The sequence below is a fragment of the Microtus ochrogaster genome, chromosome 18 (assembly GCF_000317375.1).
Source record: "Microtus ochrogaster isolate Prairie Vole_2 chromosome 18, MicOch1.0, whole genome shotgun sequence".
Taxonomy (NCBI): domain Eukaryota; kingdom Metazoa; phylum Chordata; class Mammalia; order Rodentia; family Cricetidae; genus Microtus; species Microtus ochrogaster.
In genome coordinates this window covers 22795230-22810811 of record NC_022020.1, presented here as the reverse complement: position 1 = coordinate 22810811, position 15582 = coordinate 22795230, and the positions used below count along the sequence as shown (strand labels likewise).

Genomic DNA, 15582 nt, shown 5'->3' with positions numbered 1-15582 from the left:
GGTTGCTGGCACACTAAAAAGAACACGATATACACTATGAAAATGTAACATTTACAGGACAGCACGTTGCCCTAACCTGAAGTGACTTCTGAAGCTCCACAGTTTAGTACACATGATGAACAATTCATGACTAAGCAATCTGAAGACTGAGGTTAAGACACCATTAGAAAATTGTTAAAGCCTTTATACTTCCTAGATCATACTCAGTAGTTTTTTCTTTGCTTAAAAATTAGTTTTATATTCCTTTACATTATCTAAAAAGGCACAAAAGAACTAAAAGTATTCTGACTTTTATTCATATTTTTACAGGTAGGCTGTACTTCTCAACTACCATTTATTTATTTGTAAATTTCTATAAGACACTTCACACTTTACTAGCAAAAACATGCAAATGAGCTATACTTGGAGATGTAATTACCTTCACACTGAAGTAAGGACATCTTGCTTAAAGCTTTCATAGTGCCAAAAATAGTTTACAATTAGGTCTTTTTTTAAAGAAAATAAACTATAACAATCCATTTAAAAGTAATATAAAACTTAGTATATACCTGTGGTCTTCATTTGTAGCTATCAAGCTGGACACATTTCGTAATATCCCACCTCCACTTTCAATGATGGCTAACGTATTTGTCTGGCTTCGGTAAGTGAGAGTGCCAACCAAAAATGCAAGTGCTCCGTCCACGGCACAGATGTCAGCTTTATTCTCAGTGCAGTGTGCGGACAGATTCCATAAGGCACTCAAGACACTTTTGAGGGTTGATTCCTATTAACAATGGAAACAGAGTATGCATCCATATGTTAGAATCCTCTCTCTTTTTGTCTCCGTCCTGCACATTCCTCACTAGTAAATCAGGAACTTCTCGATTACAAACACTTTCGTGCACGCCAAATGAAATCTAGGTCAGCACTGTTCCTATTATACAGTATTAAAGCAGTGACCTTTGTTCTAAGTGTTTAGATGTTAGATATATCTTTTTTTTTTTTTTTTTTTTTGGTTTTTCGAGACAGGGTTTCTCTGTGGTTTTGGAGCCTGTCCTGGAACTAGCTCTGTAGACCATATCTTTAATGAACCCAGAATATGAAGCAGAATTGATATTCACTAATTGTATTCACTATCACAAAATAATATCAGGAGGATAACAGAAACTCAATTAAAACACCTTCATATACTGTGTATGTATATGGAAGGATATCTAAGTACTAAATGGCAACATACTGCAGAGAAGGTTATATAATATTCTATTTGTATTAAAAACAAATATATGTATTCATATGCTGTTGGTTAAAAATAATGTAACTTCTGAAAAGTACTAGAATATGTACAAATTCTTAAAATCCCTAAATAAACAAAGTTATTATAAAAATGCCCAAGCTCCCTAATATAAAAAAATGTAACTGCCATAGATACACTTTGATACACAATTAATGTATCTGGTCATAATTTGTCACATTTCAGAGTCAGTGTTTCTTTTTATGATACCATCAAGGAATCTTCATTAGAAATGTATTTGTTCCTATTAGAACAAGAAGCACTTCAGACAATACAGATGCAATACAGTACTCTAAAAAGAAGGCTATAGCAGTCTGAATTTAATATAAATACCTCACAAAGGGGACAATGTTGTAGGCGGATAATATAGACAATGTAGAGAGAAAACACCAGAAACAAAAACTAGGTTCTGAACACAGTCTGAATTATTTTACTTGGAGTCTGTTTTTGTTCCTGTAGGAAAATGTTAAAGAATAGAATGGCTGGGTAGTTTGGAAGGTGTATGTTTAACATAAATCCTGTCCAAATGTTTCCCTAAGCGCTCACACACACTTTCACATTCCCAACAATAGTACAGAATGCCTCCAGTGGCTCAACTACTTGACATGTGGCTTACTTTTTAACATTAATTCAGTATGGTATGCATAATAGCATCTCACTGTAGTTTAACAACAATGATGTCCTGTACCCTTTTCAGCATGCAGTGGCTAATCACCTGTTAGCTGTTTAGCAGTATCTTTCTACAGAACCTACATACATTTAAACAAGGCTGTGTGTGCCTGTGTATGGTGAATACACAAGTGTCTGTGTGAGCTGTGAGAGAATAGGTGTGTACACGCCACCATGTGCAAGTCAAGGAGGACAGCCTCTGGTGTTGGGTCTTGCCTCCCTCCTTGTTTCATACAGGGTCTCTCTGGTGGTTTACACCTTTAATCCAGCACTAGGCAGGCAGAGGCAGGTGGATTACCTAGTACAGTACTGAACATTTAAAAGTTACCTTTTTAACTTCCAAAGCACATTCCATCAATGCTTTCACACTTCCAACTTCTCGCAATGTCTTTTTGCTATTTACATCTGCTCGCCAAGACAAATTCCTCAAAACACTTGCAATAACCTGCAAATAATCAGGTTTAGAATAATTTGCATACAAAATGAGTCATACTAGTTACCTTTTTGTTTCTAATGCCAGAGGTAAGAATAGGAATCTATTACAAGTTAAATACATCTTATCTAAAAAGCTTGGCAATGTGTTTTGATTTTAAAATTGGCTTTTTGAATATTAGTACATGTGTGACATTCCCTGGGTATAAGATTACATTCCATATATATGTACTGTACATGTTTAACCCAAAGGCAACTTTATGTAATATAGTGCACTGATCAGCTACACAACACAGATTTTCCACACGTGGTGTCATGTAAGCAGCATACAAATAGTTTCACATTTATGATTAGGAATGCTCCAGCTACATTATCAAAGCATGGCATTTGCATGTCTAGAAAGGTCATAAATGAAAACCACTAATTTAAATATGATTGATTATAATAATAAAAATAGGAATTTTCTGCCTATAGCAAATTTCTCATATAAGTTACGAGGATGTCAAAAGGAATTAGTTCAACATAAATATTTTCCTTTACTTTAGTGTTAATGGAACCATACTTTAACGTAAACCACTAAATACTGAGCCAAAGTTTAATATAAATCAGTACATTAACCGTTACTACCCAGGAAAACACTAGAAATTCTAAGCAGTACCTGCTGTAAGTCTTCACTTTCAGATTTCAGCTGGGCCACGAGTGCTCTCATGCAGCCTTTCATAGAACACAGCGTAGCCTGCAACGGGAGAGCGGAGACGGCCTCAGCTGCCTTCTTTCTAGCTACTGAATTTCAAAGCTGGTTCTTACTTAAATTATAAATGTTATTTTACCTATACAAGACCCAGAACAAAACTACCTAGATGGAAGACAGATGCCTTCCATTTCTGTTATCTATCTTTTTACCTAACTGGAAAAGCCAAACAAAGCCCTGAGAAACAATAAGGCAGAGCATGGTGCTGTGTCTTTCATGGTAGCTTATGCTTTCTCCTGGAACAGTGCTTTGGAAATTACTCTTTCCTCCAGTACTGCTGGTCTGCACTGTCTAAGTGGATGAACCACCATTTTTTGCTACATGCCCAGTACGAGGAGCAATGCTGCTGGAGCAGCTATGTAAATTCAGCACAGCAGTCTAACGTCAGGTGCACTTTTGCTTTGTTTAGGCAAAAGACAACCTACTAAGCTTGGGTGTGCAGCAGTGAGGAAGGACCTACTAAGCTGGGGTGTGCAGCAGTGAGGAAGAACTTTTATCAGCCATTGCTCAACTGGGGTGGGGTGGGAGACACCAAAAACTCAGAAGAAATTCTTTGCTTCTTTAGTTCAAAAAGTTGTTTTTATGAAAATAAATTGACTCGTAATTGAGTTACCTTAAGAAGTAAATCTTATAAAAAGACATACCTTATTGGCAACATCTCCAAAGGTCAAGTTTGTCAAAGCCATTCCAGCATACCGTCTTAAAGTAATACTGTAGTGGTCATTAGTAAGCCCATACATCTCACAGTCCACCTGTAACAACTCTGCAATGGCCTGCAGTCCCCCTAATTAACAAGGGTAAAAGGAAAAACATAATAATCTAGAATCAAATAAACTGGTATAATTTGGCAGCTTAAAAACCAGGGGAAAATCTCAAAGAATGAGACTACATGATTTAAATAAATTTCCCTTTAGAATGAAAAAGCCACAAAACTGCTATAAACAATCTCTGTGTAATATAAAGTACAACCGACACGATTCCACTTCCTGCCAGTGTCTCCACCCTCCAGCCGCTAGCTTTACTGAATGACACCACCACTGTTTTCTGCTCACTGACATACACTGTGCCTTGGCAACAATGGAAGCTATCTGCTATAACATGGGTCTTCCTAAGCCTAACAGAAAAATTAACTTATTGCTAGTGTAAGGGCTTTAAAACTACTTTCCATTGTCATTTACTGTGGCCTAATACTTTTTTTTGAAGTGTCAAATAAGTATCCTTCAGAATAATGAAACTTTTAAATGAAATTGTGTATGAAGTAAAACTTATTTCATATAAAGAACAATCTATTCAACCAACTATAAAGTTTCTTTTCAAAATAATCTTACTTCCCGTGGCTACTACAACATATCATCCATACCAGGACTCAGTATTTTCCTCCTTCCTAATACTCAACTAGCAAGTATGCTCAGTAATGCTCACAATGGCCAACACTAGGAAGGGAAGGAGAAACATAAAAGGGAGGAAAGGGAAGACAACCAAGGAACGAGCTATAAACAGTGAAGTGAGACGGTGAGGACAAGAACAGAAAGAAGGTAAAAAGCACATGGACTATTAAAGGGTTGTTGAGCAGCAAGCACCACAGGACTCGGGGTATGGTCTTTTAAAGAAAGGTTGCTCAGGCATTAAAAAAAAATGAGCTTGTAGGTCTCAGCAGGTTGCTAACCTGAAAGACCAGCGCACTAACATTTTATGAAGAACATGAAAAAATCAGCAGAAGAATTTGTAGACTCACAAAATGAAGTTCAATGTTGAGCTTAAAACTGTAAGATAAGGTATCTTAATTACAGGAGGATTCATGCAGATCTTTATGACAAGAAGAGATGACAGGCAATTCTCTGAACACTGGCAAGCAAATTAATTTGTATAAAGAAAATCTAAACCATAGAGATTTCCCTCCATCTATTTGCAATAATGGGTTAAGTAGTGAGTGAAACAAATCCAGTCACTGTCTTCACAAAACTTATGAGTGGTGTGCAGCACCCAGATCTGCAGTGGAGAAGGCCCACGGAACGGTCTAAGAAACCAAGTTTAAGGTGAAGTTTAATGGATGACTGAGTATCTAACAAGGGCAGAGCAAGGAAGAGAAAGAATTAGTCTAGGTAGGATAAACAGTGTGTGTAAGGGCCCAACAAGGAGGAGGCCACCAACTGAAGCCACAACAATGAGCAGATCAGGATGTTAGGGAGAGGGGTAGAATTAGAGGCACATTATAAAGAAAGTATGAGTGCAAGGTGCAAAATGGCTTATGACTGGAAGTAGTACAAAATATGCAGAACCAGAAAGACAATTACACACACACACACACACACACACACACACACACACACACACACACAGCTGTTGTTTTTAGACATGGTCTCACTATGCATTCCGATAGACCTGGAAGGAACTCCCTACATAGATTAGACCAGCCTTGAACTCAGAGATAAACCTTCATCTGCTTCCCAAGCACTTGGTGTGTGCCACCATGCCTGGCTTGAGATATACTCAAGAATTAGGATTAAAGTGCTCCTTTACTAAATGTAAGAGATACCAATGCAGTCACGGATGATTTTCCTAAGATTTTGATTTGAGCAAGTGGTTTATTAGAATGCCAGAAGGAAATCTGGAAGAGACAGATTTTGGGATGAAGGTAACAATTTCCATTTGTGAGAGTTCAGTTGGAAGTGTCTAGAATACCATATAAAGGAAGATGCCAGGTAAGTAGAATGAAAACATATCCAAGGGTTTGGTGGTAGAGTGTTTGCCTAACACACATAAAACTTGGGAGGGAAAAGTTAGATTGACACGTGAATCAGAGAACACTGGCTGAACAGTGACTAACGCAGTAAAGGATGGAGCACAAGGACAGAGAAGGAGAGCCTAGGGCCAGGCTCCACGAAGGCTAGTATTTTGTAGAGTTGAGTAAAGAAGAAGGAGACAGCAACATAACCGATATTTTGATACAAGATACTAGGGAGTCACTAAAGACCTGAAGACTGTGGCACTGGATGCCGATGTAGAGCACTGTGAAGCAGGGTCTCAGTACCAAGGTAAAACACACTATGCTCTATTTTTGCATGAAGTCTTGCCTAGTGTAGTATCTGTATTATTTCCTAAGAAAGATAAAATAGTCTAAAGAAGGTGCTATGAAGGCCTTCAATTGTCAGGGAACTCTCCTATCCAAAAATATCAATTTTAGGATTTGATTTTAAACAAAAATTAAAGATATACTGTATGTCAACAATTCTAGAAAGACTATAACTGATTGAAAAGAATTAGTAAAACTTGGAAGATTAGATAAAAGAGATCCCTTTATAATTTTAGGCAAGTAAAAAGAAAAAAAATCAGTGAATTCTGAGGCAAAGATATAATTCACAGGTTAAAACTATAAAAAGATTCACTGAAATATGATGCAAATTCATGACCAGCAGAAAAATGAGTATGTCTCAATGCAGAAGTGAATATACCCTCCTGCACTGGTGTCTAGATGGGCTCACTATTGATAGTGTCTATGCAGAGGTCTAGAATGAGCTCACTACTAAATGATAGGACGTTCAATTGCCTTACAGACAAGGAAGAGCAAGGAAGAGCCAATTGCTTCAAGTGATATTGAATAGACTGCAGTTACACTAAAACAAGATAATAGGACATTTAATTTTTAAAAGTACAGAATTTTTTTTTATCATATAGCTTAGACAGCCATCATTAGCCTGAGATAGTCTCTTCTAAAGTAAGTATTGGGGTCCACATCAATATTCTGTAGATTGATACCCCAATTTGACAACCATAAGCATCACTCAGACTATGTTTAATTCTCTGGGGAGTCTGTTTGCTATGGGCTGGAAAATCTATCTGGCCTGGCAAGTGTCTTTGTTGACTGTTATGATCTAGAAGTGTTGTGAAATATTAATGTAAATAAATCATGTTTTTACTGGAAGCCATGGATATCTTAATCATTTGAAAATTCCAGTGTCTATCAAACTTTCTTGGGCAGGCAGATCGTCACATACTACACGTGACAGTGCTCATGACTAGGCCTAAGAGTTGTCCTCATCTGACTGGGGCTGACACTTTCCCTAGTCCTTACGGCCAGATCCTCTGCTATCTTATACTCCCTGCCTGTGACACAGAGACCTTAACTCTTCTTTTGCCCCAGTGCAAATCTGAAGGCGAGGAGTGAGAGGAAGGTAACCCTGTGGCTATGTCCCCACAGTCACACCCCAGAGCCCCTCCTGCTCCTCACCTGAGAGCCCCTGACCTAGCTCCTGTGGTGAAATGCCCCGGGTAGCCTTCCTACCTGAAGAAGAAGAGGAACAAATACTGAGTCTAAGTTTTATTCTGAAATTCAGATAATTAATGTGTCAGTCCTAGTCTATAGTTTATTGGAACATATGAACATTTACAGAAAAATCTTTGCAATATCTTAAAACTGTGTTTTCCTGTTGTTAGTTTTACGCCTTTTCATAATTATTGGCATTAGGAAAAAAAGTCATAAATGCTGAGATTGTACTGAAATGGGAAAACCCATAAGATTAAATGAAGTTTCACAGGACACTGGAAAGAGGACCAGATGGGCCTGTGGGAAGAAAAGCACGGCTGGAGAGCAGGCCTCAAGCCACAGAGCACAGAGTTCTCCTAAGTGATGACTCTGAAGGAGACAGCACTCACATTCTGCAGTGCAGTTTGTAGTCAAGAGTCTCACAACTGTACCACTTTTATAGTAAATGATGAATAACAATGACAGGGTGCTAAGAATACAATGCAGGGGCTGGAATGCAATGTAACAAAAATAGCACAAAAGCATGGGCACAGCTATGCCAAGACAGAAACTCAGTGTATGGTTCTTGCATGTGGCATGACTACAGAAATCCAGTTTACAAGTGATGGCTCAGCATGACATGCTTTATAAACATGTGTAAAATAAATCTAGAAATTAAAGAAACTGTTACATGAAAAAATGGGTACTCAATGGTCACAAAGGGTTTAGAGGATGTGATAATATGTACATAAGGGAGTTATTTCTCTAAAATTAATGCAATATTTCTAACTTCAATTGGAACATATCTTTCTACATATGCTAGTTCCAAGAAAAAGCAGTAAAATACTGATAACCATTAAGATAAATTAAAATCCTAATAACTCTTCTTCCTGGTGTTCATCTAAAGTCACGGACAGATTGCAAGAACATTGATCCCCTCCCCCACAACCAAGACAGGGTTTCTCCATGTAGCCCTGGCTGTCCTGGAACTCACTATGTAGACCAGGCTGTTCTTAATCTAGAGATCCACCTGCCTCTGCCTCCCAAGTGCTGGGATTAAAGACATGCACCACCACTGACTGGCTAAGATCAATGATGTTTTAACAAATAATTCAAATAATTCCTCTTCATCAGAGGTGACACAGGATCTCTCTGGGCAACAGGGACAGGGGTGGTCCACTTAGTAATTTTCCCAAACTTTAGTTAAGATTTTAAAAACTGAAGTTGGTTTGTAAGAAGGTAGACATTTCTATGATTCAGGACCCATTTTCCCATGGAGACCAGGGTACAGTGGTTTTTCCTTTTTTCCTATATGTATGGAAGTTAGTAGCCTTACATTATATCAACTTATCATCTGTATTTATTCCAATGATGAATTTCTATAGTTGTTTTAAAGATTCAGCAGCATTTACTTATGGCATTAAGAAACCTTTTTATCTTACCAAGTTCATTCATTGCATGTCTATGCTCTTCATCAAATGAAAGCTTCATGAGAACACACACAGCAGGACATATTTGATGTTCAACAGGAGCTGGCACTGAAAAATAAATTTACCTAAGCCATAATATTTTGCTATTATAGAAGAGATGCTATTACACTTCTAAAATGTGCCGGGGTTATTAATATGTCCCTAAGGTTGGCAGATCAGCAAGTACTTGCTGAATGATGAACAAACACCACAGTAGTGGAACATGACTGTGGCAAGGGCTTCCAGTTCCACAGCATGTTCACTTGCCTGCTGTAACCAAGCCTGTCAGACTGGGTCTCCCATAGGTTTTGCTATAGCTCATATGTGTAATCATTTTAAATGATGACTACATGAAAAACTAAACACACTTTGGTATAATACTGTTGGATTTTGTTTCTAATTTCAGTGTAAACAACTATGATGGCTATGGATTAAAAGCATATGGTCGCATACAAATGTGATACCTAGCACAAAGTTTCCTATACAGACAGATACACAATACAAATGTAAAGAAAAGGGTATCTGAAATAAAGTGTAAAATGCACTTACATCTTTAATATTATATGCAAGGTCTCAAGTCAGTATTTGACACAAAGTATTTTTAAACTATTTTTTCAGAAGCAATAATATGACTTATTAAATAATTGTGGGTACTCCTCCCCCATCAAGAAAGGAATGTTCTCTAAACAAAGTGTCTATTGGCTCTCATCTCTCACTCCAAGTCTCCCTAAGTGAATTAAAAAAAAAAATTATCCTTGCTCCTTGCCTTATACATTCTTAAGATTTGAAATAATCTTTATATTAAGCTTAGGAAAATTCTGCTATATAGGTTCAAGGACATACGCAAGTGTTTTTAGCTTAAACGTCAATTTCGTTTACAAATGGAGACGATACACCTTTCCTTTCCTCCTACTCCATAAAGGCTGCTGTGAGGATCAAGAAACAGCAGGTAGAGTGTGTCCAGTGTATGCGACGTACAATGTAGAAGACTATGGCTGCGTTGCTAAAAACTGAAGGAAATTATGTAAAAATAACTTTCCTGAGCTCCATTCAAAGGGCAACCTAGCTGCTCACATTGATTTTAGCTCTACCAAGAATTTTTTTCTTTTTGTGGTTCTTTTGAAACAGGGTCCCATGACAAAGGCTGACTCTTAACTCTGTACAGTCCAAGAAGACCTTGAACTCCTGATCCTCTTGTCTCCATCTCTCAAATGCTGAGATTACACACATAAGCCATCAAAGCAGCTAGCTTTAAGTTTTAATTACAAGTGTCTTTTGGTTTGTTCTTGAAAGCCTGCCTGGAGGTTCTAGCAGGGACTGCTGCTACTCATATATCCCTGACTGAATGATGGTCCCCCTCTTCTGGGAAAAGCTGTCCTCTTTAACTGTGTCCTCAGTTTTGGGGAAGCAATAAAGCAGTGAGGGAGGAAGGGAACGCCTGCCCAGACAGATCACCCTCACAACTGATTTGCTTGTTCTGTTTTGATTGCTCAGTAGTGCATATAACATTTTCCTTCGCTAAAAAGTTTTAGGGAAATGCAGATTTAAGCCTTTAATGTGATAGCAGCAATAGCTAGCTAATACAAATCCTTTCTATTCATAAAGACAGCATACTAACTACAACGAGTTTCTAACCTGTAACTTACATATGCTTTGAAACATGCAATGTGATGTACACTACAGACAACATACTTGGATTTTTGTCCTGGTCCATGCCTTGTTCATGGGCTTCCTGCCACTCCCAACAGGTTTCACAGTAAGCTCGTATCTGTTCCAAAAGATGAAGGACTCGGATTTCACGCCTGCCTCTCTTGTCGTCAGGCTGTGAGTGAATGATGTTGTGGAGAGCTGCACTGGCCCTGGCCCGAGCCTCTTTACTGCCCCGGGAATTTCCCAACAATACAGAGTCTTTGTCATTGCCATGTAAAAGCTGGATGAGGAGAGGAAGACATCCAGACTGCCGCATGGATATACAGCTGTCTTGGGAGCTAGACATAGCTAGCAAAGTTCGTGACATATCGTCCTTATCATGGGTACCAAGCATTGACAACAATGAATACACCATTTCCACCTGTGGGCCAAATGAGTTTAGAAACAAAATTATGACTTTGATACCCAAAAGCCAGATCTAATGAAGTGATGAATGGGATTATTTACTAAATTCATTAAAAATTAAAACAAAACAAAATTAAATTAAAAAAACTTCTGGATGAAGTGATGAGTGCTATTTCAAAATAACATCCACAATTGGTTTATGTGACTAAGTGATAATATTGCAGACTGCTGAAAAAAATAGGTTCTTACAGTACTGAAATTGCTACATGCCTGCATCAGCTAAAGCTAACTGTTACATGAATGAAAATAATTTTTTCTTTTTTTCACATACCCATTCATTCTCAGTCTCTCTCTCTCTCTCTCTCTTTCTTTCTCTCTCTCTCTGGAATGTGTTTATTAAGTTCTTTATATAATTTAAAAAAATTCATTTTACTTCTAAGCAATAGAAAACATTTTGCAGCAATTATAATCTACTAAATTCTAATTCTCCGCAATCATTACATTTCATCAGGCTTATAATTACAACATTCAAACTTATATGATCTGTTATCATCTAAAATTATTTTGTCATAAAAAGATAAATGCCACAAACACATAGGAAGTGACAAAGCCAAGAACTGTCATCATTTTCCTTTTAGAAAGCAACTGGTAAGCATTGGTTGCTTACAGTAAGCTGGAAGGATGAACTGAGAAGGACACTAGAAATAGAAAAACAGCATCCAGTTAGCATGGGTTGCTATTAGCTTCCCTTCAAAGTTAGAGGATATTCCATAAGAGAGGGTATGAGATGCAGAATGCATCATCTGAGTAAGTCAGCAATCCACAAGGATACATATTTTTGGTCTTAACAACAGTGTTGGGAGAGTGTTAGGGGCATCTTGTAGGTGCTGCTTAACATCGTATAGTGTAATCAAGAATGACCTAGCTATGCTGCTGACTGCAAAACGCTGCTCAGAAGTGTAACACAGTTCCTAGAGGTGCTAGCTCTATTATGGCAGTGACAGGGCTGGGGATAATGTGTTTTCATCAGACCTAGGTTCCAAGTTTGGCTCCAGCACTTTTAAGCAAGCTATGTGGTATTAGTTAATTTATTTGATGTCTCTTGAGCATAAGCTCTCTGCATTTTCTCCACTGCAAACTGGAAGGATTTACATTATACAGAAAACTACATAAAATAATAGTCTGGCATTCAAATTGTATAGCAAAGCCTAATTATTATTATGCACGTATCACTTCTAAAGGAAACGCAGTATGAATGCCAACGTCCACGTGCCAAGAGCCAATATTGTGTTGATGCTGAATCAATCTCGTCAGCTTCAGACTGATGGCCTGAAGCAGATTCTTCCTTTCCAATTTCTTCCTCAGAGGGATAAGAATACAAGTGTTTGAGTGAACTGGTGATGTAGAGGCAACTCCTTACTGGCACACCTCAGAGAGGTCCTAAATACAAGCTATTGTGGATTAGCATTAATGATTCAAATTTATTTCTTTAATTTTTATTGTTTCTTCTTAATGAATTGAGTCCAGAGCCTTGAACACACCAGGCAAGCATTCTACCAATGACTTATGTTCCTATCCCTAAAATTCATTTCTTACATTAACGTTAGTTATTTCAGTGTTCCCTAGCACTGCCAGAGAACACAGAGTAGGCTATGAAGACAATGCCCTGCACTTCTGACTGAAAACATGTTGCTTGAAATGTTGTTTTAGTAAAACACTGAAGTGATTTTCTTCTCACACGCTCCCCTAACCTTAAAATATTTGCAGTACTGGCTAATGCTCAATTTCAATGATTTTCCATTCATTTCAATAAACATTCGTTAACATCATGTGCAGATACTGTGAGATGCTGAAGACAGAGGACAACAATCTGTTTTCTAAGAGCAAGTTTCAAGCCAACTGTTATGAGAGGGCACAGGCCAGTGGCTAAGAGGACGTTAGGAATTAAGAAAATGTCTTCTGGAGATGCAGGGCTCAGAGTCCCGAGCCATGGAAAGACGGTGACAGACCTTCACAAAAAGTGTTAGGAGCCGCCACAGGCAAGGCACAGGGTGCTGAAGCAGTCAGTTTGGCTGGGGCTTTGGATGCTTGCAGGTAAATGGATAATGAGCTGAACAAGAAATTAACAGGCATCTAATTCGGGAATTTTTATAATTCTCATTTTCTCGTTTATGTTTCTTTGTATAAAAACATTATTTCCCCAGGAGACTGAGTCAAAATCTTTAGAGAACAGAATGTCCATGGCAACTGTCTTAGCAAAGCATGCCTAGCCTTGACAAGAGGACTTTTCTCTGCTGTTACCTTGGTCCCCAGGTGACTCGTCAGCCTTCGAGGAGCAGAGTGTGTGCTGCTAGAACTCAGAACACTGGCTGTTTCATGATCCATTCGTGTAGCTGGACTCTGGAAATGGGGCAAATTACAGATAGTGTAATTTAGGTTACAAACACAGGCAACTCCAGCCTCACAGTTTAGAAAGGGCTCACTGGCATTCACAGGGAAAGAGGAAAAATAGAAACTTCAGCCTAACATAACGCAGCACCACAGCAGAGGACTGCACAGAATCCCAAAGGAAGAGAAGGAGCGATGACCTGCTGTGGACAATGAAAGCTGCATCTCAACACAACCAAGACAAACATGGAGAGCATGACGTATTCTAATGTGGACACAAGGTGGAGTGAATAATTATCTGGGGGGGCTTTAAAAGATGTTATATTCAAGCTGTGGAGCCTGAACTTTAGGTGGCAGGCTAGCAAAATCAGAATTATATTTTAAAAAGAACAAAGGACAGGATGGAAAACCTACAGGTGGCCAAGAGATTAGAACAAACTTTAGATATAAACCAACAAATTCATGGCCCTTGTCTAGGCTCAAAGTCAAAGAAAGCATGATAGACACATTTATGAAACAACAGCGAATGAATCACGAGAGGCTATCCAGTGCTAGGAAGGAATCATTCGTTTCTTTGGAATATAATAATGACATCAGGTATGCATTCTGAAAAGCATTTTTAGCTTGGAAATGAACAGTAAAATATTTACGGAACAAATGACAGAACAGTCTTCGGAACAAAATGGGTAGCCCGTGTGGATATGATCTGTATGGACCACTACTGTTCTGCCTTTGTGTCATCTGGAATCGCCTGTGCACGACTTCTCTGCTGGAACTTTATCATACCCACAGGCGTTAACAAAGCTCTCCAAACAAACAAGGGGAACAAGCAGGGACTAGCCTGAGTAATTTACTTCTAGCCTTTCCTATCACTTAACTTTCTGAGGAAATAAACACAGATCAGAACATCCTCTTCCTAGCAAGCTCATCAGTTCTCCTTACAACCTCTAGTCATTCACTCAATTATTCATCAGGGACTGTGGTACAGCATGAACTAGGTAGGATTTTTTTTTTTGAACTGAGACAGGGTCCTAGTTTGTAGCTTTGGCTGTCCTGGAATTTGCTCTGTACACCAGGCTGGCTTCAAGCTGAGATTAAAGGTGTATGCCATTATGCCCAGCATGAATTCTTTATTTTTGAGACAGGGTCTTGCTGTGTAGCCCAGGCTGTCTTCACTCGGTCTTCCCGAGTTTCCAGGCTGTGACTACAGGCACCCACCAGCACTCTAAGCACGACAGGAGTTCTTGCATTTCTGGAGCTTGCAGACTAGTGGGGAAATAAACCTATCAACCAAATAACCAGAAACCTAAATGTAAACCTGCAAGTGTGGGCGTCTTCCAAGGAAGGCCCATGCTACGACAGCCTGCCGATAACTGAGTGTTGACCTGAGTTCGGCTGAGAAACACATGGGCTGGGCTAATGGAGCAGTGTGTGATGAGAACAGCTCAGCATGGAACCAACAGGAGGATATTTACTGCAGAAAGAGAAGTTAGCGCTTCCTATTTATTTTTGGAAGAAATAATAAAGTAAATTAATAGGCCTCAAGATGTCACATATACAGATCTTATCAAGACAGGTCGAAGGGCCAGGTCTGGAGGTGCATGCCTTTAGCCTCAGCGCTCTGGAGGCACTAGGTTGGCAAACTGCAGTGGTAAATTCGGCATCAGTCTTTCAGAGAGCTACAGTTAATGCTTGAAGACACCTGGAGAAATAAATCATAGGCATAGTCTACCCATCTACATTAGGATTTGAGAGCAGCGACTGATAACTAAATCAACAGTGTTGTGGAATTCATGTAAAACAAAACAAAAGAATTTATTATTTGAAGGAGAAATAAATACTGAACCCTGAATTATCACTTTTTTCTTTTTCTTTCTTTTTTTTTTTTTTTTGAGACAGTGTCTTGCTATGTAGCTTAGGCTGGCCTAGAGTTCACTATGTAGCCCAGGTTTACTTGCATCCTACCTCAGTTTTCATAGTGTTGGGATTACTGGTAATTGCTATCATGACTGATTTACTCCTTTCAGTAGATCCCTCCTTGGCCATTCTCACACTAAATAAGTAACATGAGGCTTCAAACAAGACTCTAGGGGCCCTTACATGACAGAAATGGAAAGCAGCACAGTATTTCCTCAAAAAAAAAAAAATTGTTTTCATAGCCACTATACACTTTAAAAACTTGACACTCATTAAAAAGTTAAAATATACAAATGTATAAACAGTAAAACAAAAGCTACAAAAATCTCAACACATGCTGATAGCTACTGTGACACTGACATCTATGCAGAGCACACGCGTGTGCACA

The 15582-nt window shown here is 38.6% G+C and overlaps 1 protein-coding gene across 8 annotated transcripts in view; it reads right to left on the bottom strand.

Annotated features, from left to right (window-relative positions):
- Window positions 1-15582, bottom strand: part of Apc (APC, WNT signaling pathway regulator) — a 93052-nt gene that overhangs the window by 7933 nt on the left and 69537 nt on the right. For 6 of the 8 annotated variants that reach the window (XM_026783414.1, XM_026783419.1, XM_026783415.1 and 3 more), the window contains 8 exons: window positions 13191-13289; window positions 10527-10905; window positions 8808-8903; window positions 7351-7404; window positions 3767-3906; window positions 3030-3107; window positions 2268-2384; window positions 549-763 (listed from right to left, as the gene is read on the bottom strand). In XM_026783414.1, the coding sequence (XP_026639215.1) occupies window positions 549-763; window positions 2268-2384; window positions 3030-3107; window positions 3767-3906; window positions 7351-7404; window positions 8808-8903; window positions 10527-10905; window positions 13191-13289 (1178 nt within the window). The remainder of the gene's footprint in view (window positions 1-548; window positions 764-2267; window positions 2385-3029; window positions 3108-3766; window positions 3907-7350; window positions 7405-8807; window positions 8904-10526; window positions 10906-13190; window positions 13290-15582) is intronic. The other 2 variants (XM_013349486.2, XM_005355897.3) reach the window with 1 other exon arrangement.